Source organism: Elephantulus edwardii, unplaced genomic scaffold (genome assembly GCF_000299155.1).
Source record: "Elephantulus edwardii isolate Elephantulus edwardi_28Jun2011 unplaced genomic scaffold, EleEdw1.0 scaffold00139, whole genome shotgun sequence".
In the NCBI taxonomy this organism is placed as follows: Eukaryota; Metazoa; Chordata; class Mammalia; order Macroscelidea; family Macroscelididae; genus Elephantulus; species Elephantulus edwardii.
The window spans coordinates 1,215,930-1,242,598 of NW_006399889.1; the positions used below are offsets into that span (position 1 = coordinate 1,215,930).

Consider the following 26,669-nt stretch of genomic DNA (forward strand, 5'->3'; position numbering starts at 1 on the left):
AAAAAAAAAACCAAACCCTCAGAGAAGTACACTGTCAAACCTTCTTCCTGTGGAGTGGCTGAGAAAAGGGGTTCAAACCACCAACCTTCAGGTTTGTAGCTGAGTGCTTAACGACAGTGTCACCATGTCTCCTCTGTCAAGATTACTGCTGAGGAATCCTTGAGGAGAAGTTGTACTGTTTTACAGGGTTGGTAGGAATCAAAAACTGACTTGGTACCTGCTATCATCAACCACAAGCTGATAGAGTACCTTGAATTCTGGCTTATGGAAGTTACGAGTTTGGTCCAAAAGTCTCGAGAAAACCCTCTAAGTGTTAAGGACAATGTGCCAGGATGAAAATCGTTTTAGAAAGAGCGATCTGTCAAAGGCTTGGAGGGAATTAGCGAGTAGGTTAGTGAAACAGTCCAGTGATGAGAACTCGGCGTGGGTGACACCAAGCAGAGAGGAGCCAAGATTTAGTATGAGCTGTGAAGGAACTAGAAGCATTCAGGGGAAAACACACAAAAGCAAACATGGCACCAACCACCTTTTACTTGACCCCAAACCCATTCCCTAGTAATTTTTTTCCATAGCCTCTCAATCCTCCAACCTTGAAACCTTAAATACTTCTCCTCCGCCCCTCACTAAGCAAAATCAAGAGTCCCTAGAAAGGGAGCTTGTAGTATGAGTTTAGGGTACAGAATGGGGCCTGGGGCTTTGGGACATGGGAAGATACTTTTTAATCATTAAAGGAGCACCCAAGGCAGCTAATGCCATTACACATTGCTCCACACCTTTTCTAGTACAAAGGCTTCTCACTGAATTCTCCTTAATTTTTCTGACTGGGGCCACTGACACTAAACCATCATCTAGTCTATGAGCCTCTCTGCTACCCTGCAGCCCATTTCTTCCCCACCCATGCAATGAAGCAGGAAATGAAAGTATTCCAATCCCATTTCTAATAGCAGGGACAAGATGACTGGGTAAGTAACCTGCCGGGTTCTCCCCACATCAATGGCAGTGATTATTATTATTGTAATTATCCTTATTACTAGAACTTGGGCAGATCTTTTATGTTTTTCCTCTGAATAGCCACTTATCACTGCCAGCCTGAGGTTTCCCTGAAGGGCAAAGAAATTAACTGCCACTTAAACATATTTCCATGTAATTAGTGCTCTTGCCTCCCAAGTTTTGGTTTGACATCCAATAGCAACATTCTTAGAGATGGTTCTCTGTTTAAAATTTTTTATTTACATGTGTATGTGGGATGGGGGTCAATTCTTGTTTTCTCTGAATTTCACAAGAAAATAGCTTCTTAACTGATAGGTTTTTTAAAAGTTCAGTGGGAAAGAACAAAACCATTTTCAAGGCCTGAGAAGAGACGGAAAGGGGCATTTTCCTACAGTCCCAGCTATATTGTTGTTGTTATGTACGACTGACTTGGAGCCAACTCATAGCTGACCCTACAGCTGGTTTCCAGAGGCTGTAAATCACATGGGAGGAGACTGCCCATCTTTCTCCCACAGAGCAAGTGGTGCACTTGAACCGCATGCCTTTGGGTTGGCAGCTCATCTCTTTACCACTAGGCCACCAGAGCTCCCAGATATATAGACAGGTTTGTTTGTTTGTTTGTTTGGTTTTATTTTTTGTTCCTTCCTGTCATCCCCAGAGATGGGTTTCAATCCAAATCAATTTCTACTTCTCTCCTTGGATGGTGACTACTCAGAAGAAAACTATGCATTGTGTTTAGACTCTTTGTTTAGTTAAAAATGTGGTTTTGGCTCCTAATGAAAGGAAGCATCATTCACTGCCTCAGAATCCCCACAAACATGTGGTTAGTGCCTCCTCTCCTCTCCCCCGGCTCCCCGACAGCACCACAAACAATAATGCTGGTGTCAGGAAATCAGAGAGGCTGCAGATTAGAATTCGGGCTGCTGTCTTGGCCCGACTCTTGTCTTTATGCAGAACTGTCCCAAGACTGTTGCTGTTAGCTGTCACTGAGTTGACCCCAACTCATGAAGACACCACGCACAATGGAACAAAGCCCAGCCTGGTCACAAGTGTCCAGCGACACAGTGTGGTGACCTCACATGAGGGCGCATGGCTGGGGATGGAACCAAGATATCCCATATGGGAATGCAAACATTCTAGCCCTGAGCCACCATTGTCTCCAAACTACAGGTGGTCTAAGCAGAGTGATCCAAGCGTTGAAGAAGGTCATGGGCAACCTACCATCCTCGAGAACAAGAGCATCCGAGAGGGAGCTGTCTTCACTGGCAATGTTTCCATCTGAGAAGACAAAAAAGTAAAAGTCCTTTTCAGGTACCTGCTGGATCTTAAGACAGGGTCATGGTGGGCATGGATCAGTGGTGATTAATTTTATAAAACACAATGTATGGGAATGATAGTGTGAAACACAATGTAGATGAATTTAAGTGAAAGTTCATGAATTCCCAGAGGCAAAACTTTATCTGTAAAAGTAATGTATTTGCCATCACTCCATCACCTTCTTTTTCTAGAAATAACTTGTAAGAATGTGGGCATTGTTTAATTTCTCTTACGGTGACAACATACACAGTATCTTACTCACCGTGGCCCTTTCTCTGACACTCCCTGTGGAGGGTCACTGGCCCATGCCCCCACCCTTGCCCCTGCACTGTGCCTTCGCATTTGTGGGTTTGTGACAAGTAGGTGAAATGCTCAATCCAAACGCTGCCCTCTTTGGCTTTAACACCTCATTGTCCCAGCACAGGCTCAGGGCATGTCCCAACTAAACCAAAGGAAGCTGACTTTGGTCTACAAATATGAAACTAGGGTAGAAACTTCTTGTTGGTTAGTAAGGTTTTCAATGGCTTCTCAATAAACGTCTTAAATCATTAGTAGAGTAAACAAGCAGGCTAAGTACAGCCTCTGTCTTTCAGAAGCTTATTTTTATAGACACCATTAAATTAACCATGAGAAACACGCCCGAGAGGGTGGCAGTAAATGGATCCTCCCTTTTTAACTGTTGGGGCAACTGGTGGTTCAAACTCAAGGTTGTTCTGCTTTTCTGGAAAAGCTAGGCAAAGTTCCCAGGTCTTCAGATTCTAAGCTCAGAGTTGTATCTCTTTAACAACAACAATAATAAAAAAGTCATGCTAGGAATCAAGGGGAACACTAATGACTTTCCTATTCAAGTGAGCCTTTGTCAAGGAGACATTATTTCAGTGAGACAGGAAAACCAATAAGCTATATCCTGCACTGTAAAACTTACACTCAAATCACAATTAGGTTTATAAAAAAAAATATAGCAGTAGGCTTCAAAGGGATGATTCACCAGGTGGTGTGGGTAAGGGCTGAACATTGGACTCTGTGTGCCGTCCCCACGGGGGCACCTGTGCTGGGTGGCCTGAAGACCTGCCACTCCTGAGACATCTCACGCTGAGGTGCTGGTCTCCCTGTTATGGTGGCCTGCTGGGTGCTTCCTCAGGACCAGGAACCCCCAAGTCCCTTCCAGGGGACAGAAAGGTAAAACCAGGAAGAAGTAAAGAAGGATTCAGGTCTGCCTGCAGCTCCACTGGGAAGTGGGAAGACAAAGGGACACAGCCTTGGCCTTGGCTAGGGAAGAATGGGTGCTCCTAATTTCTGAGTGTAAAAGGTTCTGAAACACACATAAATGATGCTGAAAATGTGCATGACAATATGAAAATAATGCATGAGATATATACATGTGTACATACACACACACGCGAATTAATGTGAAGACTTAGGAAAAGGGGATTACACAGAGTTTGGAGGGCTTAATGCTTATTGATAAGCTTGTAGGTATTTCCTTCTAGTGCTTACCAAAATAATTACCCAAACTCCTAACCCCTGAGCCCTGACTCATTCCGGCTCAGAGCTTCAGGTCAGTAGAATGGGGAGTCCTAGCCTCCTAAGGTTCAGCCTGGTGGGACAGGAGACCTCTGGAAATAAGAGTCAGACTGAGGAGATAGAGAACTGGCAGAGAAGCTAGCCTGCGAGGCCTGCCCAAGGACGGGGTGCTGCCGCTGGGCCCACAGACAGGGGTGGTGAGGCCCCTCAAAGATGTCAGAGGGGAGCCCCTCCTTGTCAGGCTTGGTGAGAGAGGCTAACCTGGCTCGGCTCCCGCTGAGATCTGAGAAAAGCCAGTCTGCCTCTGTGCAGGTCTCTGAGAGAGCAGTAAATAGTGATAATGACAGGCCGAATCGGACAATCCCTTTCATCTATGTCTCAGTGCACACTTTATGGCTCTCATCTGGTATCAGGTCTTATTAGCGACATTTTATAGACAGAAGAGCTAAGCTGTGGGTTATGCAACTTGCTTAGCTCCAGCAGGGAGCTGGGCTAGAACCAGTCACAGGGTTCTGAGCCCGAGGTCTGAGTGGATGAGTGCGGGGAGTGGGGGAGCCAGTGTGAGGGGAGAGAAGTTAGCACTGACCATCAATGATCAGAGAAGCCCTCTGGGTGGGCTTCTTCCCGGACTTGATGCGGTTCTCGTTGATTGTGTTTTCAATCTCCTGTAGCTTCTTCAGTGCATTCAGATAAGAGGTTTTCCTTTGTTTCTTTAGTTTCTTGCTGACGTTGGGGTCACTGGCTAGGCGGCGGGCAGCCTCTGTGATCTGGGATTGAATGGCAAACTCTCGTTCCAGACGTTCCAACTCAGCTTCCTGCAGGAGGGAGAGCCAGAGATGATTCTTAGTGAAGACGCTGAGAGGGGTAACACTGTCCTCCTTGATCCCTGCCCCTGACCTTTTAGGAGACCACAGGCCCAGTGGGCAGCTCTAGCCGAGCCTGGCTTGGCCCCATTCCTAAAAACTCTGGAAGCTGAGTGGCTGGGCCACATCTATTTTTTTTCTTTCCCTTTCACCCTGTAATCTCCTCTTAGATTATTATGGTAAAGGATATATAGCAAAAAAAAAAAAAAAAGAAAGTTAAGTAAGTCACTTTTAAGGGCACAGTTTAGTGCCATTATGTTTACCAAGTCATGTGATCATCACCACTATTGACTTTCTCAATGTTCTCTCTCACCCCAAGTGGAAACCTCATACCCCTCAAGCAATCACTCCCCATCCCTCCTTCTGCCTCCAGCCCCCTGGTAACCTCTGACAAACTTTTGTCTCCATGCTTTTATTTGTTCTAGATTATTCACATAAGCAGGATGGTCAGTATAACATTCTCAAGGTTCATCCATGCTGTGGCACGTTCCAGAACTTTATTTCCCCTTTACAGCCAAAGAACCTGGGCACACCCACCTTCAAGACTCCTGGTCCCTGAGGATTTCTGGAGATAAGTGCTGGTCCACACACCAGCACATTATTAAGAAGCAGTAAGTTCCCTGACTCAGTTTGTGGGATCATTTCTCCCACCGTCTCAGCCAAGCTGATGAAGACAAATGCTTCTGGCAGTTTAGAGACCATCTGGTGGTCATTTCCTCTCCCTTGCAGGCCTGCCCACTGCCACAGTCCATTCCGTCTGATTCATGGTGACCCTTCACCAGGTTTAGAAGCCTGTAAATCTCTATGGAAAGAGACTGCCCATCTCTCCCCTGGCAAGAACGTGGTGGATTTGAATCGCTGGCCATAGAGTTAACAGCCCAACAGGTTACACACTATGCCACCACAGCTCCTTTGCAAGTCTAGGATGCAGCATTAAACTATTATAACTATTAAAGTTAGAAGCATTCTGTCGTTCTACTCTGTGGGTCTGCTGACAGGAGACTAATGAGTGTGCATCCTTCCATTCCACAGTACACCGCCTTTCTTACATATTTTGTGCCTTTCATGTTGGGGTACATCTTATGCACTCACGTATCTATCTGAAGCTCTTTTTGTAGGCTCCAGCTGTGCCTCTCACCCTGCTTCTTCCTGAAAAGCTCTGCTGAGTTGTGATTTGGGGGGCACAAGGAGAGATGGTGCTGGAGCCAGCTCCCCTTGCTGTTGAACAGATTCTGACTGTGAGCCATTCCTGTGACAGAGTAGAGCTGCCTCCCAGACCTTCACAGGCTGTGATCTTTAAGGAACCAGATCATCAGGCCTTCTCACGGGTTGGGCTTGAACTGCCAACCTTTTCATTGGCAACTGGGTGCTTAACCCACATACCATCAGTGCTCCCTGGATGTACTTCAGGGCCTTGTCTTTTCCCTCTCTTCTAATGCTCCTTCTTTCCTTACTAGATCAAGAGGAGTAAATGGGAAGATTTTCCCTTAAGGGGAATTTTGTTCCTAGATGTAAATGAGGTTTAGCTGCCATAACATAGACAGTGAAGTCAGAGGAAGACATGCTGGACAGGCAGCCAAACTATTCTTTTTCTATCTTAGCTGTGGGCCTCTCTGCTGACCAATCATCTCCTCTCTCTGCTAGATGTAAGGAAACTGCTGGGGCATTGTATGGGCTGGGCTGGAGGAGGGCTGAGGTGGCTGATCATGAATGAGTACGAGGACTGTGGGTGAGTGTACAGTCGTCCAAACTGGCGAGCTGTCCACCTCCCTGTATGCTGTCGGCCTGAGTGAAGCCTCTCAGGCCAAACACTTAAGGTGAAGATTCAAGCATCCGGCTAACAGGTCTGCTAGCAGCAGCATCACATGGAACCTGCAAAACACGCCGTGACTCTACACTTAGTAAACTCCTGACAGATGCTGTGGTGACTTTTCCAGACTCAGGCAGATGAGGGAGGAGACACCGAGCATCTAGAGGATTCAGATTTGCATTAAAACCCACAACTGATGTAAGCATTTAGGAGCAGGCCACCACGTTTGCAGAAATGGACAGATCTCCCCATCTTGTAGCCGAATACAACATTCTTGCCTCTCGGTATAACTAGTTAGGCTGGCTGTCTCTATCAAGAACAAATTTCTTACCTTGATTTTATTTACTTCTAAGTGCTTTAAGCCCGAAGGGAATAAGGATCAGGCATGAGAGGAAAACTGGAAGGTTTATGGGGACTATGTAAGAGAAAAGAAACTCCATTCAATTCTTTCCAATGTTGGCTGCATTGGTCTTCTCAAGAGGGAGCAAATAATAAAATGGGCTCCCGTCCAGGGTCTCAAAACAAACAAGTCACCAAGGATAAAGGCCGTTCTGTGAGCTCTAACTCCACCGAGCAGCTGGTCCTGGGCTGTTATGATAGCCATGGTCCAAGGTGCTGACCCAATGTTCTGTGGGAGTCCAGGACGAACACTCCCCACTTAACACTAACACTGATCCAGGGCTGAACTTCCTCGGTCCACATGGCCGCCTGGCCTGCCAACAGGGATGCTCAGTGCATTTCTGGGAGAAACATGGAACAGCCATCTAGCCAAGGAAGCCTTCTTCCTTCCTTGAAGGAATTCTGCACAATTCCAGCGAATTTTGTGCTGCTGCTTTTTATCAACTGAGGAAAGGTAATATATCGGCACTCAGTGCCACTGAGTCGAAATGACTCATAGTGGGCTCTCTAATGAACTTCTGAGACTGTAAATCGAATGGCAGGAGATTGCCCATCTCTCTCCCTCTCAGCAGCTGACCCATTCAAACCAGCAGAGAGGCCCGGCCTTTGAGTCTGAAGCACAAATCCTTATAGACCAAGCTACCAGAGTGTCATAGGTTTAAAAGAAAAGAAAGAAACAGACTCCATGAAGAGCCAAAGTCATCCTTTACTGAAACCGGAAAAGGAGTTATTGGGGAGAAGGTCCATTGGGACCAGAGGAAATCATGTGGACTGCGGACTGTGAACTGAAAAAAAAAGAGCTTAAAAAAAGCTTAAGCCAGATCTGTCCAGCAACACGGGGAGTTGGGGTTCCTTCCTCAGGCAGCTGTGATGCTCACTCATCTTTGGAAAATACTAAGTCATAAAAACCCTGTCTTCCTTCACCTCTAGATAGGCTATACATAAATTCTGGGCTCATCAAAGTTCAATGCCATCTAATATTTAATTTCCATTTCGAGCAACTAAAGGGCCCTGGTGGCATGGTGGGCTAAGTGTTGAACTGCCAATGGAAAGATGGGTGGTTTGAACTTTATTAACTGTTCTGCGGGGGAACGCTGAGTCAGTCAGCCTGCATCTGTAAAGATTTACAGCCTCAGAAACTCAATATGGCAGTTCTCATCTGCTGCTGTGGGGCCGCCACTGGGTAGAACCATCTCAAGAGCAGTGGCTCTGGTTTGGGGTTTAGGTCAAGCAATTAACACTGATAGAGTATCAGGTAGTCAACAGCTGAAACCTAGTGAGGATCCCAAAGAATAAAGAGCATGGAAATAAAAACTGCCAACGAGTGGCTTTAATTCTGGATGAAGCATTTGGTGTTCCTGCCAGTCCCTGGGGACGTCCCGTGGCCAGATTGGCCTCAGGAGGTTCGTCCACTGGTCCTACCTCTGCATTCACCCTCACACTAATCCTACCACAGCCATTACATGAGGACATTAACAACTTGTTCTTTTTAAAGAACACTAAAAAACTAAACAGTTGAGCCTCAATAAAAAAAAAGTCTGGTGGCACAGTCTCAGGAGTATGTTGCCCTGTAGGCAATTAGCATAACAGAGGCCATTAGCATCTTTGGCAGTGGTCCAGGATGGGTGGGGCAGACTCCTTCCACCAAGATTTGCAGCTTTGGAAATTTAATGAGGGCTGCTATGAGTTGGAACTGACTCAATAACTGTGAGATTTTTGAGTAAAACCAGTCTGCCTTGAGCACTGTTCTCTTTTAAAAACTACCTGTATATGATCAAATTGACAAACAGTGACTGGAAAGATTAGATACAAACCATATAGGACAACAGGTTTATGATTACTGAGGGGGACAACATGGAAAGAGGGCAAGGTATAGTTGCATAACTTGAAGAATGCAGCCAATGTCACATGTAGCATTTGCTGAGTTAAAGTTTTTCTTTGTATATTCTCAACAAGAAGAACCAAATTAAAAAAAAAGATTGTTGTTATTGTGTATGTGCTATAGAGTTAGAATGGACTGATAGCTGGCCCTTTAGCAAGGTTTCAGAGGCTGTAAATCATATGAAAAGAGATTGCCCAGATTTCTCTCCCAGAGCAGCTGGTGGATTTGAACCACCTGCCTTTGAGTTGGCTATGCAAACTTACCCACTAGACCACCAGAGTTGCCCTCAACAAAAAGATAACATTTTTTTCCTTTTCTCTTGTGCTTGGTTCCTGTTCCTTCTTAACCCACTGTTCTCTAACATTTTAATTAGTAACTTTGTTTGGAAAGATATTTCCTGGACATGACCCTGAGGCTTGAAAGTAAACTTGGCTTCACTTTATGCTGGCCTGAGTCTGGATACTTATTACCAAGGCAGAGATTCAAGGGTGTTGTTTTTTTTTTGTGTGTGTGTGTGTATTTTGCTTCCTCCATCCCCACCCAAACTCTCCAGCTCCCACTTGTGTTCAGTCCAAAGAGGATAAATGACAAATGATTCCACGGCTCTTCCAAACACAGAGGAGGGAGGCCGGGGAGACAAGCATCCGGCCTGAAGGGATGCCAGCAGCAGTCTAGAGACACACCACGGACTGCAGGCTCTGCCCTCCACCTCAGCCAGTGGCATCCTTGCTCTGTGGATATGGCTATGACTCCCATCACTGTGGTGGTTTTCTTCCACGCTACTCCTGGCTTAAGAGAAGGGCTGGCGGTATTGTTATTAAGTGCTGCAGCTGAAAGTCTGGTGACTTGAACTCACTAGTACTGCATTGGAAGAAAGAGCATAATCTGCTTCTGTAAAGACCACAGCCTTAGAAACCCTATGGGGCTGTCCTGGTCTGTTCTATGGGTTGGCTATGAGTCAGAATCAACTCCATGGCAATGCTTGGATAAGTAGAGGGTCAGCCAGAGAGGAAGACCTCCAAGGGCCTAGACTGAAACTGATTGCAAAGTGGGCTTGGGCACGGCAGACAGTAAGGAATAGGCAGGGGTTCTGATCTGTGTTCATAGGGTTCCTCTGAGTTTTCATTGACTTGATGAACCCTCACAACAACAAAGCGCTATGTGTGCACTGTGTGCTGTCAAAATGATTCTGACTCACAGCAACCCCATGTGGCCAGAGGCTCTAGCCTTCAAAGAAGCAGTTCGCTAAAGGTTTTTCTTATCCCATGGACCAGCTAGGGAGCTCTGGTGGCTTAGTGGTAAGGAATTGTGCCATCAACCTGAAAGCATGCAGTTTGAATCCACCAGTTCTCTATGGGAGAAGGCTGGGCAATCTCCTCCTATGTGACTTACTGCCTTTGAAAACCCACGGAAGGGTCAGCTATGGGTTGGTTCCACTCAATGGTCCATAACAACACCAACACAGATCAGTGAGGTGGGTTCTTACCGCTAACCTTTTGATTAGCAGCTTGATCACTTAATCATTGCATCATCAGGATGCCTTTAGCAAGGAAAGGGCCAGGCAGCCATTACAAGGACAAGTCTGTGTCCACGCTCCTGAGATTTTCTCTCTCAGCTATGTTACCCACATACGCTGAGACATGGCTGGACAAAAACCCCCAACTGAAATTCTGATGCTTGCTCGTGCAAGCAAACTAATCCTACCAAAGGGGAAACACATTCAGATGAGTCAAGAGCAGGTGAAAAGAACAATAGCATCTGGGAGCTATGAAGAACTTGTTATAGAAAACCTGGAAGCATGAACAAAAGGGGAAAACAAAGAGAAGGTAGAGATAATCCAACAACAGAAAGGACACACCTCTCCTTTGGGCAGGATTTTCTGTTCGTCCAATTTGAAGGCGGTCCCTATTCTTCTCCGAACAATGGGTGGTTCCTCCCCTGGATCCAAGGGATATTCAACTGGCAGCTTGCCTGTGAGTTCCTGCGTATGTGAGACAGCATTGGGAGTCAATGTAAATCACAGTATGCTATGCCTGCTTCCCAGAATGCACAAGTGTGTGTATGTACACACACACCCCCCCCCACCCACACAAACACACAGGCTTCAATGCATAGGCTCAATGCATAAATTAGAAAGAAACATAATCATCAGCAATATTCCAGCAACAACTCAGGCACTGAAATTGCATTTCTCCAACGAGGTAAAATAGATAGACAATAAATTTCTGCAAAGAAACTTACTATTGGCTTTCACTGTGAAAACCTTACATTTAATTCCTTTTCTGACTAGAGTTTCCTGTATGCCTACCACGCACAGGGGAGGCCACACAGTTACCAAGCAGCAAAGTACACATGACACATCTTTGAAGCCCCTGACCCTATGCTCTTCTACTGCATCCAATATCCTCTCTCAAGTATTGGGGTTTACAACTATTTTCAGATCATTTTTTTCAAAGGGGAGTGGAATCTGGATGACTCATCCCTGAAAGGTGCATCTTCACAACATTTAGAAACTCAAACTATTATTTCAGTCTGTTCTAGATGCCAGAGAAATTGGCTGAACTTAATACACAGTAAACAACACAGAAGTAAGAATTTTAGTAGAAAAATGGAAATATTACCCATATTATTGATGAGGCTATTTGTGAAATAAAATAGTTTTGCATAAATATTGGGCCCTGAGAATCTAATAGTGAGTATAACAACAGTGAATTTAGTTAATGGACTTCCCTCCCTAAAGATGATTCTGAGCAAACACTGAGGGATTGGGACCAGGCTCTGCATCAGTGGATGAAATCTGAGCTGAAGGCAGAACAAATTTGGATCAGCAGCAAATCTAAGTTGTGGGCTCACGGCAACAATTTCAAGGAGCCACTATTAGAGACAAGGACAAAGCTGGGGACAGCCACTGTGCACCTACAATTAAAGTCAGTAATTCCAGGCAAAGCCTACCTCTGGGTCTCTAGCACCAAGTCCACGCAGATGCTGCACAAAGACTCAAGGGGCTGCCTGACAAGGAAGCTTTCAGCAGTTTTGTTTTCTGTTGTGTGTTGTTTTTTTTTTTCCTTGGGGAAATCCATCATCAACACAAAGAACTTTTGTGCTCAGCAGCCTGGTTGAATGTCCAACAGGCGGGAAAATCCCAATCATCAGATTCCAGGAACTGACTGTCCTTGTCATACTAGGAGTGGTTCAGACTCCTCTGTCTGCCCCTGTTTGGGGTGCTGCAAAGCACGCGTGTGCATGTGTGTGTGTATATGACCATGACAGTGTATGCTGAGTGCACACATGCACACACACACATACTCACTAGCTCACTCTCCTGGGTCCTTTTTCTATGTTCAGGTTACTGGGAAATGAACCCTTATAGTTTTTATTTCTCAGTGTAAGTATTTCAGAGCACAATGAATAATTATTTGAGTATGAAATGCTCTGCAATTTTCCCATTTTTTTTAAAGAAAGAAAGAAATGTTGTTCAAATATCTCCAAAGCAGCTGTGTTTATCCCACAACTTTGTCTTTTTGTCCAAAAGGATATCCATCAGTAATGTAACACTTTAATGATATTATATTGTGGGGTCTTTTTACCTTGAAACTTAGAAGAAAAGAGGAAAGAGTTGCTAAAATAAATATTGATTTGTAACTTAAAAGTGTCTGTGAAGTTCTGTGCCGTATGTATGTGTGTGTGTCACACACACACACACTCACATACACACTAGCATGTACTGTTAAGTCAGAACCAAGCCACAGTGACCCTTCAGTGGGTTTTCAGAGGCAGTGTATCACATGGAAAGAGACTTCCCATCTTTCTCTCCCAGAGCAGCTGGTGGACTCAAACTGAATGCCTTTGTTTTTAGGCAGCATAGCTCCTTACCAATAAGGCCACCAGAGCTTATATATCTATAGCTCTATCTATAGATCTATATAAGTCTATAGATCTATAGATAGAGCTATAGATATATGACGCTTGACTATATATGTGTATATATACACACATTTCTTCTGCCATTAACTAGAGGGTATTTGATCCAAGGTCTAGAATCTCCAGAAACGTAATCTGTGTAGCTGTAATCGAGTGCAGCCGAGCCACATGGAGAAGCAGTATTTTAATGCACTGTTGTGAGTGGCTAGGCTGGGGCTCCTCTCATTACATTGTGCCAAGTGCTCCCACTTTGTCTCCTTATGGTGACAGCGTTCCCAGGGGCTCACATGGCTTCTGGATGCTGTGAACTGGAGGGGAGTGAGACACTGATGCAGAGAAACAAGGGTGATGATCTAGTGAAAGAAGGCTTCCTTCCCCTTTCCCTCCTGTGGAGAGGTGACTGGGGGAGGCCGGGGCGGGTGTAACTGTCAGGGAAGCAGCAGACAAGTAATCTGCCTGTGGATGGTTTCTTGTTAGCTTGTTCCGTCCTCTCAAGTTATGCTTCCTGGTGTCAATATTATAGGGATCCAGGAACATTTGTTTCCCTTATTTTATTTTTCTATTTTTAAGAGAGACAGTGGAAGTTCTATAACATATGCTAACCTTGCCTGAAAGGCGTCCTAAAGTTTCTACTGTGGACTGATTGTCTGCTGGGTAGAGTACCTTTTTCTTTATGAAAAACAAAGTAAGATTTTACAAAGTATTAGAGGCAGACACCTAAGTCCTTACTTTTTCAATTCCTCCAGCATATTCTTTATAAAAATGTTACTAATCTTCACAGTATCACATGGTGCATTCCCCATTCAGGCCAATTGCTTTGCTAAGATTTGCAATGGATTTGTGCTAATGTGGTTCTGCTTGGAGCCTGCTCCGGTTTAAATCAATCCAGACCATAATTAAGCAGAGTTGAAATGTAATGTGATCTCACTCCCTGGCTCCTTGTTTCATTCTTCCTCCTGCTGCAAGGCATTATTATTGGGGGAGGGGACATCTGTCTCTTTAACTTGGTTTGGGAACCTCTTTATACTTCCCAATCTGAACAATATCCAGCAGAGTTCTTTGTCATGCTATGTATGTAAAATACGCGCTCTCCTCTCAAGGCTCCCGTCGGATCCTGTCCATGTGCGTGCGCGCGCACACACACAGAGACAATGTGCGCACGCATGCAGAGTAACATGTGCTACAATAGAAAATCTAACTCTCCAAATATACTAACAAAGGATCGGGGAATAAACAGAAGGAGGTGGAAACTGACATTCAAATAAATATAGATGGCCGTCTGCAGCAGGCATGAAACCCGAGACCAGTGTTCATACAGGCCTGAGGGAGCAATGTTTTGCATAAAATTAAAAAAAAATATCACTAGGTTAAGATTTGATTTTAAGAAAAAAAAGAGTTAAGAAAACATCAGATCATGAGGCTTAAAAGGGGGATTGATAGCAAGTCAATTTCTGGTTTCTTTGAGGATACCCAGTGATGCTAAATAGCATTTCCAAAGCCAAATTGGACATATCCTCTCTCTAGAGAAATAAAAGCTACCATCACAACAGGCGGAGGCATTTCAGGATGATGGCAGCAAAGTATAGCCAATAAGGGACTAGGACACAAGGAAGTGCCTGGTTAACACCAGAGAGCTATGCGCTATTGACAGTTGCTGGTGAATTGATTATGAATCACAGCGGTCCCTTGTGTATCACAGTGAGACTGAACCACAGGGTTTCCAATGACATTTTCCCCCCAGATAGATTGCTAGACCTTGCAATCCTGCAACATGTTAGTGTCTGCCTTCAATAACTTGTCAAACTTTGGTTTGGTTTTAGTAAAAGGGCCTTGGTTCTCTTCTCTTTTGCTTAACAGCCAAATATGTTAACCATTGGCACCACCAAAGGACTTTAAGAGACTGTTATATATAACTCATCACTTAGCCTCTAGTGGGGTCCTCCTTGGGATTTAGCCAGGACCACCTTTCACTTTCACCTCTCTTTCACTGAGAGACAAGGATGGTGAGATTGTGATTGTTAACAGCTTTAGTTTGTTTGGCTCCACAATCAACACTCTTGGCACCAGCAGCCAGGAAATCGAAAAACGAATTGTACTGGGAAAATCTGCTGTCAGAGACCTCTCTAAAGTACTGAAGAGCAGTCTGGAGACTAAGGTGTGCCTGATCTAGGCCATAGTCTTTGCAATTATTTGCTATGCATCAGAGAGCTGGACAACTTGGGATGACAGAAGAAGAACTGATGCCTTTGATCTGTGGTGCTGGAGAAGAGTTTGAATATACCATGGATTACTAAGAGAACAAACAGGTTTGCCCTGGAGAGCGTGAAACCAGGCTACTCCTTGGTGGCAAGGATTCTGAAGTTCTGCCTGACATACTTTTGGCATATTATAAGGAGGGATCAGTCCTTCGAGAGGGACATTATTCCTGATAGGGTGGAGGGACAGCGCAGAAGGGGAAGACCCTCAATGAGATGGATTGATTCAGTGACAGGAATAATGGGGGTAGGTGTGTCAGAGACAATAAGGTTGGTACAGGATGGAGTTGGGTTCAAAGCTGTTGCACATAGGGTCACTATGAGTTGCAAGTTACTTGCTGGCACATAACAACAACAACAAACAACTTTGGGCATGCTGTCTGAAGCATTAGTCCTTAGAAAAAAGCATCATGCTTAGAAAAGTAGAGTTTCAGTGAAAGAGAGGAAGACTCTCAACCAGATGGGCTGACACAGTCACTGGGCCTGCGCATGGTGGAGAATGAGGATGGCATGGGATAGGGAAGGGTTCTGATCTGTTGTTCAAAGGATCTCTATGAGTCAAGGTGGACTGGATGGCACCAAACAATAACAGCTTTCACCATGACATTGTTTTCAAGAACACCCACAGAATTAGGGGTTACAAGATACATGACAGAGGTTTGGGTGCTGCAAACATTTGTTTTCAGAGAGGTCTCAGATGTTCCTCGTGAGCTCTCCTTACTATCCCATCTCTGCTTCTTACAAATATGCCAAGACAGATGATGTCACAAACAACACAGATTTCCACATGACAAAATGTTAACTACTTACAGCTTCTCGGAGACAGAGTTTCTTCAGCTCCTCCAGCCGCTGGCGTAGAGTTTCCTCCAGAGCTTCCTGCCTGGATTTCAAGGCAGCCAGCATGTCTTTCTTGGCTGACTGAGAGCTATCTGATTCCTGAGAGCCTGTCAATAAACAGTGGGGTTACCAGGTCAGCCGGGAGGGACACACACATCTGGACCGCTAATGAATTTAACTGGAGCCCACACTGTGGAGATGGGTTTACCCCCAGAATCAAGGGAGCGTGAAATAAAACAGGTGCTGTAGAGCTGCAAGTGTAAAAAAGTGAATTTGCAGCACTTAATGGAATTTATAGCGACTCACAAGAGACGGCAGAACATTTACTCCTGAAAGAGTAGTGTATCTTTCTTGATTATCTTGAGATGTGCCATGAGCTAGTTGTAATTTTCACTAGCAAACTTTAGCAGCCTTTACTTAATTAAGGAAAACAAGGTTCAAGCCTGAATTAAAATTTATATTTTTAATTTTCTTCTGTCCATTAAAAATGCTTTAAAAATCTGTAGATAAGTATAAAAATAGTCCATAAATTAATGATATAGGGATAATCACTCGATATGTGCATTCATTTTCTTTTGTTCTTTTTTTCCTATGTACACATGTGCTTAAAATAAAATGAAAACTTCCACTTTTTTATGTAATGAAATACAAGTGAATTATTTCCTAATGAAAGTTATACCTTTCATAAAGGTGTACCTCAGAAATATTTTGGGTTTGCTTTCAAATCATCACAATAAAGCTAACATCTGTCCATAACAATTCAACATGAATATTTTGATTTCCCAGTACAAGTAAATGACACATGATACTCTAGATGAAGTGTGCGACAACATCATGAGAAAGTTTAATATAATATGAGCATTTCCAAAATGTGACACAGAGACACAAAGGGAGAACGTGCCTGTTGGGAAAATAGCACCAAGAGTCTTGTCAGATGCAGAATTGTCACAAACCTGCTATTTATAAAGAACCTAGTATTTGGGAAGTTCCATAATGTAAGCACAACAAAATGAAGAATGCCTGTACATTTTTTTTACATGCATTCCAGAACAAAAAGACTGGCATGTTGATTCAAACAGAAGATAGCTTTGTGGAAGGCAAATTGTGAACCAAACAAAGAAAAAGAAACTGAAATGCCAACGGAGGAGTTCTTGGTAGAAGTAAAGAAACATTTGTAGGCTACAGTGTTTGGATCCTAAAATGGATTTCCTCTTGTAAAGCTGTTACACCTTTTCCACCTTGGTGAGTTAGAAAGAGTACATTGACCCCTGGAAGACAAAAAGCTTCCTGTTACTTTTCTTTTCTTGCCCACAGTGGGACGCAGGTCTGGAATGAGCAGGTGTTACTGGGTGTGCTTTCACTTAGCGGGAGAGTGGCTCAGATGATGCCATTTGTAACAACGTCAACGACAAAAATAAAACACACATCCAGGAGTAAGAGATGTGTAAGACTCCAGTGTGAAAAGTTAATAGGTGGCTGAGGAAAAAAAAGAGCCTAAACAGGTGGACATATATACTATGAACAGGGATAGGAAGAAAAAACGTAAAAGATGCCAATAAATTATATAATTGAGTCCATATGATCTCAATAAACATCACAGGTGGATTTTTTTGGAGGTAGGCAGGACTTGTATTCCCATAGGAAGCGACATTTGCATATGATTCAATCAAGGTCAGGTTTCAGTTTCTTTCTAAAGATTTTTTTTTTTTACAAAAAGCAACATCTTAGAATCATAAAGCTAAAATGATCGACGCTTTTGCTATTTAGTTGGAACTGGCTCATAAGTGGCATTCCAATTGGATTTTCAGAAGCTGTCACTCCCATGGAAGGAGACTGCCTGTCTTTCTTTTGAGGAGTAGCTGGTGGATTCAAACTGCCTATGTATGGGTTGGCAGCACCATTCCTAGCCCATTAGGCCATCAGTAAACTCTGCTATATTAAATTCTCCCCATAAATACTCTTCCGCTGTTTTATTTAGGGAGCTCTGGTGCTTAGTGGTAAGGAATTATGTTGCCAAACCAAAGGAACATGATTCTAATGCACCAGCTGCTCCATAGAAGAAAGATGGGCAATCTCTTCCTATGCAGTTTATTGCCTCTGAAAACCCACTGGAGGGTCAACTATGAGTTGGTTCTGATTTAAAGGGACATAAAAGAACATAACTGTGTTATTTACAGCTTTTGAGCAACAAACTTGTGTTTCTACCATTACCACACACATAGAGTCTTATAACCCTAATATTAAATAACTGTTCATGTTTAAGTATATTTTGACTTTGAGTTAGGTGTTTTTCCTTTCTTCTCCCAGCCTGTTTTTAGCTTGAAATAGAGCACATCTTTCTTTGTAAGAATATACCATCTTTATGACTACTCAGGAGCTGACAAAGGTTGAATGAAGAAACAAATATATGTCTCTCATATACTTAGATGATGCTATAATTAAGTTCTATCTCTTCCTGAAAAAGAAATCCAGACAAGGGTGGGTCAACCTGGGAAGAATTAGAGAAAGATAACATGGCTATCGTAATTACCAAATGCGAACAAGATATATATAACTGTTTAAAAGGGGAAGGGAAGAAGGGATGAAGAAAGAAGAAGAAAACACTAGGATGGAAGATATGAGTGGGAGATGAGGGGGTGAAGAAATAGGTAACATGCAAAGGGGACCTGAGACAGGGAGATAAAACTAAAATCAATTAATTACATAAAGCGCGATATACAGAAATGATTGCTTAAGACAAAATGTACACAAATCAAATCATGTTTACGAATGACTGTATTAAAGGGAATGAGGATGTAAATAAATAAGACATTTTTAAAATATAGTAAAACACACACCCCAACACCCCAGCTAAATGTACGGGTCCAACAGTTTTATTAGTGTTTTGCCTCTTTCTTGGTCAAATCTCTGACAACTGAGAATACTGGTTCAATACAAGTTGTCCCTGACCTACTTTATAATTAAATTAAGATAAACCACATTTTTTTAAAAAAAAAATCTAGTACCTATAATCTTTTTAATAGAATCTTTTTTTCCAAAGTTTTACTCATTTTTGAGGCTGTTTCCTGGACTTTGTCATGCTTCAGTTGCAAGTTTCCAAATTCAACAGCAAACTCTAAGAAAATCTCGACCCTCACAATGTCTCATTACCTTATGGTTCTCATATCCTAAATGCATATGGTGTCATGCTTACACAACACACTGGTGGATATTATTGCAGGCTCCCTTTTTAGGACTGGTTCAGGTTTTCTACCTTCCATAAGTCAAGGACTCTGTTCTCATCAGCACCGAACTGTCTCATCTACTGTAACATGACTAATAAGTTGCTTCCACTTGTAATCTGGTTCTCTTAGTTTTATAGACACCAATCACATCTGAAGGCACAGGGCAGTGTAATTAGGGGGAGCTCTGCTCCATCATCTAAAGAATTAATAAAGATGTAAAATAACACTGAAAGGAAGTCAGCCTTTAGATTTAAAAAACAGGCCCAGGGAACTTGGGTCCAAGAAGATTAAAGGATTTCGAGCTCAAGTGAAAAATTCATTGTTTTCCCTTTTACCTCCCTCTAACCCCTCAAATAGGAAATGATGATTTATTAGGCCTAATCTAAGATTTAAGTATGTTTAAAAATGGCAAGAATCACAACAACATTAATCTTTGGGAGGTTAAGTGCATTAATTGTTGTATAGCCTGGTTTTAGTTATAAGAGTAAGTAGCTAAAATTTGGTTATGAGTTAGTCTTTGCAAAGTAACTCAGTTAGCTTGTCCTGGACTTGTAGATTTCCTCTGTAGTGGTAACTGAACAGTTAGGCAGGGGTTAAAACAGATATGAGGCTGCTGAGGTCTTCGTTGGAGATGCAGACTTGAGCATATGCGAGATCACTTTGATTTGCTGTGAGGACTAACAGGAAGAATGCATGTAAAGCATTCAGCGCTGTGACAGAGTCTTGCCTGCATCACATCTTCCACCCTCAAAACATACCCTAACAGAATTAAGAGCCCGTGGTTCACAGAGAAAGTAGAGAAAAAGATATTTGCCACTTGTCTAGCTAATCACTGCTCAAAGCGAGGCAATGGTTAAAGAAAAGAACTTTATGATATATGTCAGTGTAAGTCTTGGACTCTAAAGCTCACCTAAACAAAGGGGCAAAGTCACTCATTCAGTGCCATAGAGTCAGAACTGAGTCATAGCTGACCCGCCAGAGGATTTTCAAAGGCTGTCACGCTCAAGGGAGGAGTCTGCCCATGTTTCTTCTGGGTGCCTTTGGGCTAGCAGCACAACTCCTTATCCACTAGGCCACCAGAGCTCCCTAAGACAGATCTAGGCAATATTTTCAAGCTGCTTCTTGAGCCTGTAGTTAGCAGAGATGCCTTTTGGCTGCTTGTATATGAAGATGTGAGTTGGGGTGAAGAGAGGGAGCTGCCTTCAGGACCATCCGTCCCACACTTAGCAAGCAGAGAACAGCCACAGTAATCAAGTGAATACACGTGGCATCTTGTTTTACTGCACTTGAGAAGGTGTTCTCACTGCCTACCCACTGTCCTGGGGCAAGGACTCTCTGCCATACTCGGTGTGATCTGAGGGAGCTCTGGTGGCCTAAGAAGCTATGCTGCAAAAGTGGTTTGAATCCACCAGCTGCTCCGTGGGAGAAAGATGGGCAATCTCTTCCTGTGTGATTAAATTGCCTCTGAAAACCTGCTGGAGGATCAGCTATGAGTCAGATTCTACAGCATACAACAACAACAAGAACAACAAAAGTGTGGTCTGAGCCTATGCAGAAGGGGCTGTTTCTTGTAAGCAGGCAAACAGGGCAACCTGGCTTGAGGAGAAGCGGCTGATGGAGAAAGCTTCAAAGCGCACCAGAAGAAGAAGGCCCAAACAGACCCAGGATGGTAATGAAGCTTCCACCTCTTCCACCAACACCCTGGATGAGGTTGTTACTGAAAAGCGAAGAAGGAAAGCAGCCAAGCAGATAGCTAGAATGAAGGGGAGGAGCTTCCCTCTGGCTCCAGGAAGAAATGGGACCAGTGAAAAGCTACTACGTGCCAACCTCAGGGGCTCAGGTCACCAGGAGTGTCACAGAGTCAAGGCTCATGGTCATATAAAGAATTATTCTAGACATCAAAATAATCTTGAACTAGTGCTGAGACTTGGAGAATGATTCCATTTCTTTGAAAACACATACACACACCCACACACCCACCTTTCTCCATGAAAAAAGTTCTTTATTTACTTTTTTTTTAAAAAAAAAATTGGGCTCTTTTTCCTGTTAAGTAAGAATAGCAAAACAGGAGTTTATGCTTTCTATGCAAAGAAAAAAGAAGTTTATTAGAAGAATTATTTTGCAAAGGAAGACGGAGGGGAAGAGGTGTTGCTAGACCGTGTTTTGGCTAACAAAGGAAAGGCAAGCTCTTTTAAAAGGCACATGATTCTAGTATTTTTGAGAAGGTCAGTGACTATCTTCATCTGTTAAAAGGCCAGCTCATCAGTCTTCCATAGTTCTCCCTGTATTTGAGGCTTTCTTTGTTGTCAAGTCAGAACCAACTCATGGCTGGACCTTCACTGTGTTTCTGAGGCTATAAAGCACACACGCAGAGAGTTCCCAACTTTCTCCTGAGGAGCGGCTGGTGGGTTAGAGTTGACAGAGGGGTGCAGCCTTTGAGTTAGCCACACAGCTTCCTACAAACTACACCCCTAGACCTCCTAAACTGCTGAAGAGATCACATGATGAACAGTTCACACCTTCAGTCATTCCCTGTGCCTGTAGCAGTCGTTTCTATGGTCACATGGGGAGTCCCCCACACAGGCCTTTCTTACTCCTCTCTGCCATCTCCACTTTTAAGCAAGGGGCAAAAGCAAGTATTCTGTCACGTTTGGTCTTTCTGCTATGGTTCACGTAGGCTTGGAAGGGAATGTCTAATTATTCACCAATGACTGGATGATTTCCTTCTTAATTTTATCACTAAAACAAATATTTATACGTTTGGATGCTAAATAAAATTTAATCTGAACTGTTCGTCTTGTGGATTAATGAAATAAGAAGATTGACAGGACCTTGACTCTATCTGGAAGAATAAATCACATGATGCTATTAGTGTTATGTATAATGGAGTCAGAACCGACCCACTGTTGACCCTCCAGGGTGGTTTATAAAGGCAATAAATTGCACAGTAGGAGATTGTCCATCTTTCTCCCACAGAGCAACTGGTGGATTTGAACTGTACTACTTCAGGTTGGCAGAGCAACTCCTTACCACTAAGCCATGAGTGCTCACATAGATAATCATACCTAGAAAACAATTGTAGCTGAGTGCTACTTAAAAAAAAAAAAGCTGTCCAAGTAAAATGAACTGGTGTGCGAGCCAAAGGACAACAAAGTGATGATTTGAATATTTTTTTGAAAAGTTTAAATAATATATAAATGCATTTTTTAAGGGTTAAGGGTTAAGGGTATAAAAAACTTCAAAGGTGATCTAAGTATTCCTTGGAAAACATAAACTGGTACCACAGTCTCCTGAGGCAGAGGCCTACAGTCTTGCAGTTTAGAGCTAACAGTTGTGGGTTTATGTCCCAGCCCTGCTACTTACTAGCTCGGAGCCTAGGGGACATTATATAAGCCCTCTAAGTCTCAGTTTCCTCTTCTATAAAATGAGGATGAAAAGAGGGCTACTTCAAACGATGGGAGAATTAAATAGGAGAATGTTGGAAAAACATTTAGAATAGAACTCTTGTATGAACGTTAGCTGTTATTTTTATTAAAAATGTTCCCAGCATTTATCAAATTTTAAACAGAAATGGGAGCTGGCACCCCACTAGTGTGCAATAACCAGAGGAAGAACAGTTAATGGATAAGAAGGAAACTTGGGAGGCTGGGAGAGGTACTACTACGTTCCCATCACCTCAAGCGGAGAAGGCAGAGGAAGTGGATTTTTACACAACTCCCAAATAGGAGCTCCTCCTGTGTTCTTCTTCAATCCTCACGATATTATCCTCACTTTCGTTGAAGCTGGGAAGCCAGGCTGGGATTCCAGTTTGTGTCTGTTTCCTTCCTAGAAAGGAAACTCCACAATGTAGAAACTTCCTGTCTGGGGTTTCCACAGTGAAAACAGTGCAACGTGCAACCATGCCTTTCAGATCAAGGCTCTTTCTGTGGTCCGGACCAAGCCGCTGTCATCAGGTAAACTCCAATTCCATAATGGTCCAAACTCTCTCAAAGGGTTTTGTAAGGTTGTAAAGCTTTATGAAAGCATATTCTTTCTTCTGTGGAGGGACCAACAAGTTTGAACCTCCAGTCTCGTGGTTAACAGTCAAGCACTTGAACCAAGGTTCAACCAATATTCTCTTTCCATTATCTGACACAGATCAAAAGAAAGTCAGAAGGAAGGGAGTGGACAATCCACAGAGCTCTCCAGATCGATCAATGAAACAAAAGACTTAAGAAAACCTAGTTTAAGGGGCAGTGGGAAGGGACAGAGATCCATCAGACACAGTCCCAACCCTCAGGGAGCGCTGGGGTCTGCACTGTGAAAAGATGTCCCCACAGGAGGCAGAATATAAACAATGTCGTATGAACGAGCGAGGCAATCATGTCTCAGGAGGGAATCCACACTCTGAGAGCCAACTGAATAATTGATGATCACGCATTTTCTCTTGCTGTTTTGTTTTGCTTTTCTGTTTCTCTGATGAGTTTATGCTAAAGTCTAATGCTAGGAACACAGAAATTCAGATTAGTTCTTTAGTAAATCCTGTATTCTAGTTACTGGTTGGCAAATAATCTTAATGAGCTAAATTGAAAATATAATATTTTTTTTTCCTACCTTATTCTCTGGGTCAGTGGCTAACAACATCATGATAGATGAGAAAAGATTGAAATTGTTCATAATATTAGCTTGCTTGGATCCACAACCAACATCCTTGGTATCAGCAGTCATGAGATAAGGAGATATACGTCATTAGGCAAGTCTGCTCTTAGGGACCTCTCTAAAATACTGAAGAGCTGTGATGTCAGTTTGAAGACTAACGTGTGCCTGATTCAGGCTATGGTCTTTTCAGTTACTTGTTATGCATCTGAGACGTGGACAATGAATAAGGATGACATAAGAATTGATGCCTTTGGGTTGTGGTGCTTGAGAAGAGTGCTGAATAGCCCATGGACTGTTAAAAGCATGAATAGGTGTGTCTTGGAAAGGATGCCGCCAGAGTGCTCCTTAGAGGCAAGGATGACAAAGCTTCATCTCTCATACTTTGGACATGTGGCTAGGAGAGGTTATTCCTTGGAAAAGGGTCAGCAAAAGAGATGAAGACCCTTTGAGATGGATTTACACAGTGACTCCAGCAATGGGCTCAAGCGTATCAGAGATGGTGAGGATTGGCACAGGACAGGATGGGATTCAGATCTGTTGTTCATTTGGTCTCCTTGAGTTGTACTCAATGGTACCTAACAGCAACAACATTCTCTTATCTTATCTCAATACTCAACAAAATGTTTTTATATAAACAAACAAACAAAACACCCAGGTGTCCTTGAGTCAAGGCTGAGTCATGCTGACCCCTGTGTGTCAGGGCAGAACTGTTCCACAGAGCTTCCCAAGGCTGATTTCTCAGGAGCACACAGCCAGGCCTTTCTTTGGAAGCACATCAGCATGGATTCAACCCTTCAACTTGAGGGTTCCTAACAGTCTGCACTACCCAAGAACTCCTTTATAGAAATAACCACACACAACCCCCCAGACTCACTGCTCTCTGATGCAGAGCAACTCTATGCAACAGAGTAGAACTGCCACATCTTTCTCCTCAGAGCAGCTGGTGGGTTTGAATTTCCAGTTAGCAACCAAGCACCTAAACACTGTACCATGAGGCTTCCTTTTCATAGAAAGACGGCACTAATAGTCTGGCAGGAAGGGAGGAGAAAAAGATCTGACCCAGAAAAAAATGACACTTCCGATCTGAACACAGTCAGAGAGAGTTTGAATGATTTGCTTACGACAGGCAAATCCTTTTCAGTGTGTATTTGCAACCTTTCAATGTGCAACCCTCCACTACTGACACTCACGGCAGAGTGAAAATCCACTCGACTGCCTCTGTCTCTATCATGACTGGTGTCTCACCCTCCAGTTGGGGAACTCCAGACTTCACGCCAATGGGTGGCTGGCCTCCCAGGGGCCGGATGTCCAGGGAACACCAGAGCGCAGACAGCAGTCCACCCCCAAGTGAACACATGGGAGGATATCCTCACTCCGTGGGGCTGGGGGATTGAGCCTATCTTTCAAACAACGCAGGGCCACTCAGCACCGGATATGAGTGCACATCCTGCCATGGAGCGTGCATTGTCAGGAATTGTGGCACATCTGTTTCTACACAGATGGAATACTGATGATCAGCCCACCGAGTCCAGAAGACAGAGGGGTGCATTCCACTCGGTAAGGAGGGGAAAATTCGAAACAAACAGTCCTCCAAAGAAGAAAGGAATCTGTTGCCCCAACAGTAAGGGAAGGAAGTAACAATCTGTTTAGGCCCATCAGGAAAGAAATGAAGAAGGCATATTCCCAGCAGATCCGCAAAATCTGGAAAGAAAAGTATTGGCAGACAACCCAGGAATAAATATGAAGCAAGGATCTGAACTCATTCTTTTTTTTTTTTTATAATAAAGAGATATCTATTTCCCGTACAAATCCTCAATTATGAATTCTCTACATAAAAGATGTCCTAGGGGACCATGTGAAATAATGCCACAGTGCAGACTTCAGGATAAATTGTGTTATCTCTCTAGACAGTCTCAGGGAATTAAATGTGATTTTTTTCTTTTTAATGTGAAAAATGCATGCTTGGAAACCTTTTCTTCAGGATTACAGTCTTAAAACACAATATGTCACTTAAAAGAGTATTGAAACGGAAGCTCTTTGAAAAGTAAGCACCTTTTTTTGTTGGTGGCTGTGAGGCCCTGATGGGTTTTGATTTCTGGCTAGGTTCCACAGCTCACCAGTACAGGCCAAAGGGTAATGAGATGAGAAAAAAAAGAAAAAAAAAGAAAACAGAGGAGTTGATTTTTTAAAATCAGCAGCATCTGGTAAAATATCTAATTGAAACTATTATATTTAGTAACTCATAAGGTTTCCATTTCTTACAGTGTGAGGTTGAGGGGGGTTGATCTTTCAGGCTCCACGGTTCTGTTAGTCTATTGCTACTGACGTTTAGAGATTGTTAATGAATTATCCTGTTCTAACCACAAACAGAGGGCTGCCCTCAATGAGAATGGAAAGACTGTTGAGAGGTAATAATGCTTCCCCCACCCATTGTTTAAAATATAATTTTTAAAAATTCACTCAGTTAGCTCTTCACAATTACATAAGAGAAGTGGACAGTGACCAAGGATGACAGAAGAACTGATGCCTTTGAGTTATGGTGCTGGAGAAGAGCAATGAACATTCCACAGACCACCAAGAGAACTAACAGGTCTGTCCTGGAGATGGTAAAACCAAGCTTCTTCTTGGAGGCAAGGATTTTTAAGACTCTATCTCACATATTTTGGGCCTATAGCCGGGGGTGGGGGGGGCAGTCTTTGGAGAAGGATATCATGCTTAGAAAGGCTGAGAGATTGCGCAGGAGAGGAAGACCCAGGATGAAAGGGATTGACACAATAACTGGGGTACCAGGGGTAGGTGTGTCAGAGACATTAAGACTGACTCAGGATAGAGCAGGGTTCAGAACTATTGTGCATAGGGTTGCTATGAGTTGTATTTGACTTGATGGCACATAACAACAACAATTCCTTTAGGTTAGGCACTACCAATCATCTTTCCTATCCCATTTTAGTAGGCCAATAGTCCTCAACTGGGAGCTCTGGTGGTGGAATGCAAAGGCCACACCTTTCT

At 43.3% G+C, this 26,669-nt stretch overlaps 1 protein-coding gene across 2 annotated transcripts in view; it reads right to left on the bottom strand.

Annotated features, from left to right (window-relative positions):
- Positions 1 to 26,669, bottom strand: part of FRMD4A (FERM domain containing 4A) — an 852,768-nt gene that overhangs the window by 26,492 nt on the left and 799,607 nt on the right. For both annotated transcript variants that reach the window (XM_006894277.1, XM_006894278.1), the window contains 4 exons: positions 15,772 to 15,905; positions 10,644 to 10,766; positions 4,418 to 4,646; positions 2,212 to 2,268 (listed from right to left, as the gene is read on the bottom strand). In XM_006894277.1, the coding sequence (XP_006894339.1) occupies positions 2,212 to 2,268; positions 4,418 to 4,646; positions 10,644 to 10,766; positions 15,772 to 15,905 (543 nt within the window). The remainder of the gene's footprint in view (positions 1 to 2,211; positions 2,269 to 4,417; positions 4,647 to 10,643; positions 10,767 to 15,771; positions 15,906 to 26,669) is intronic.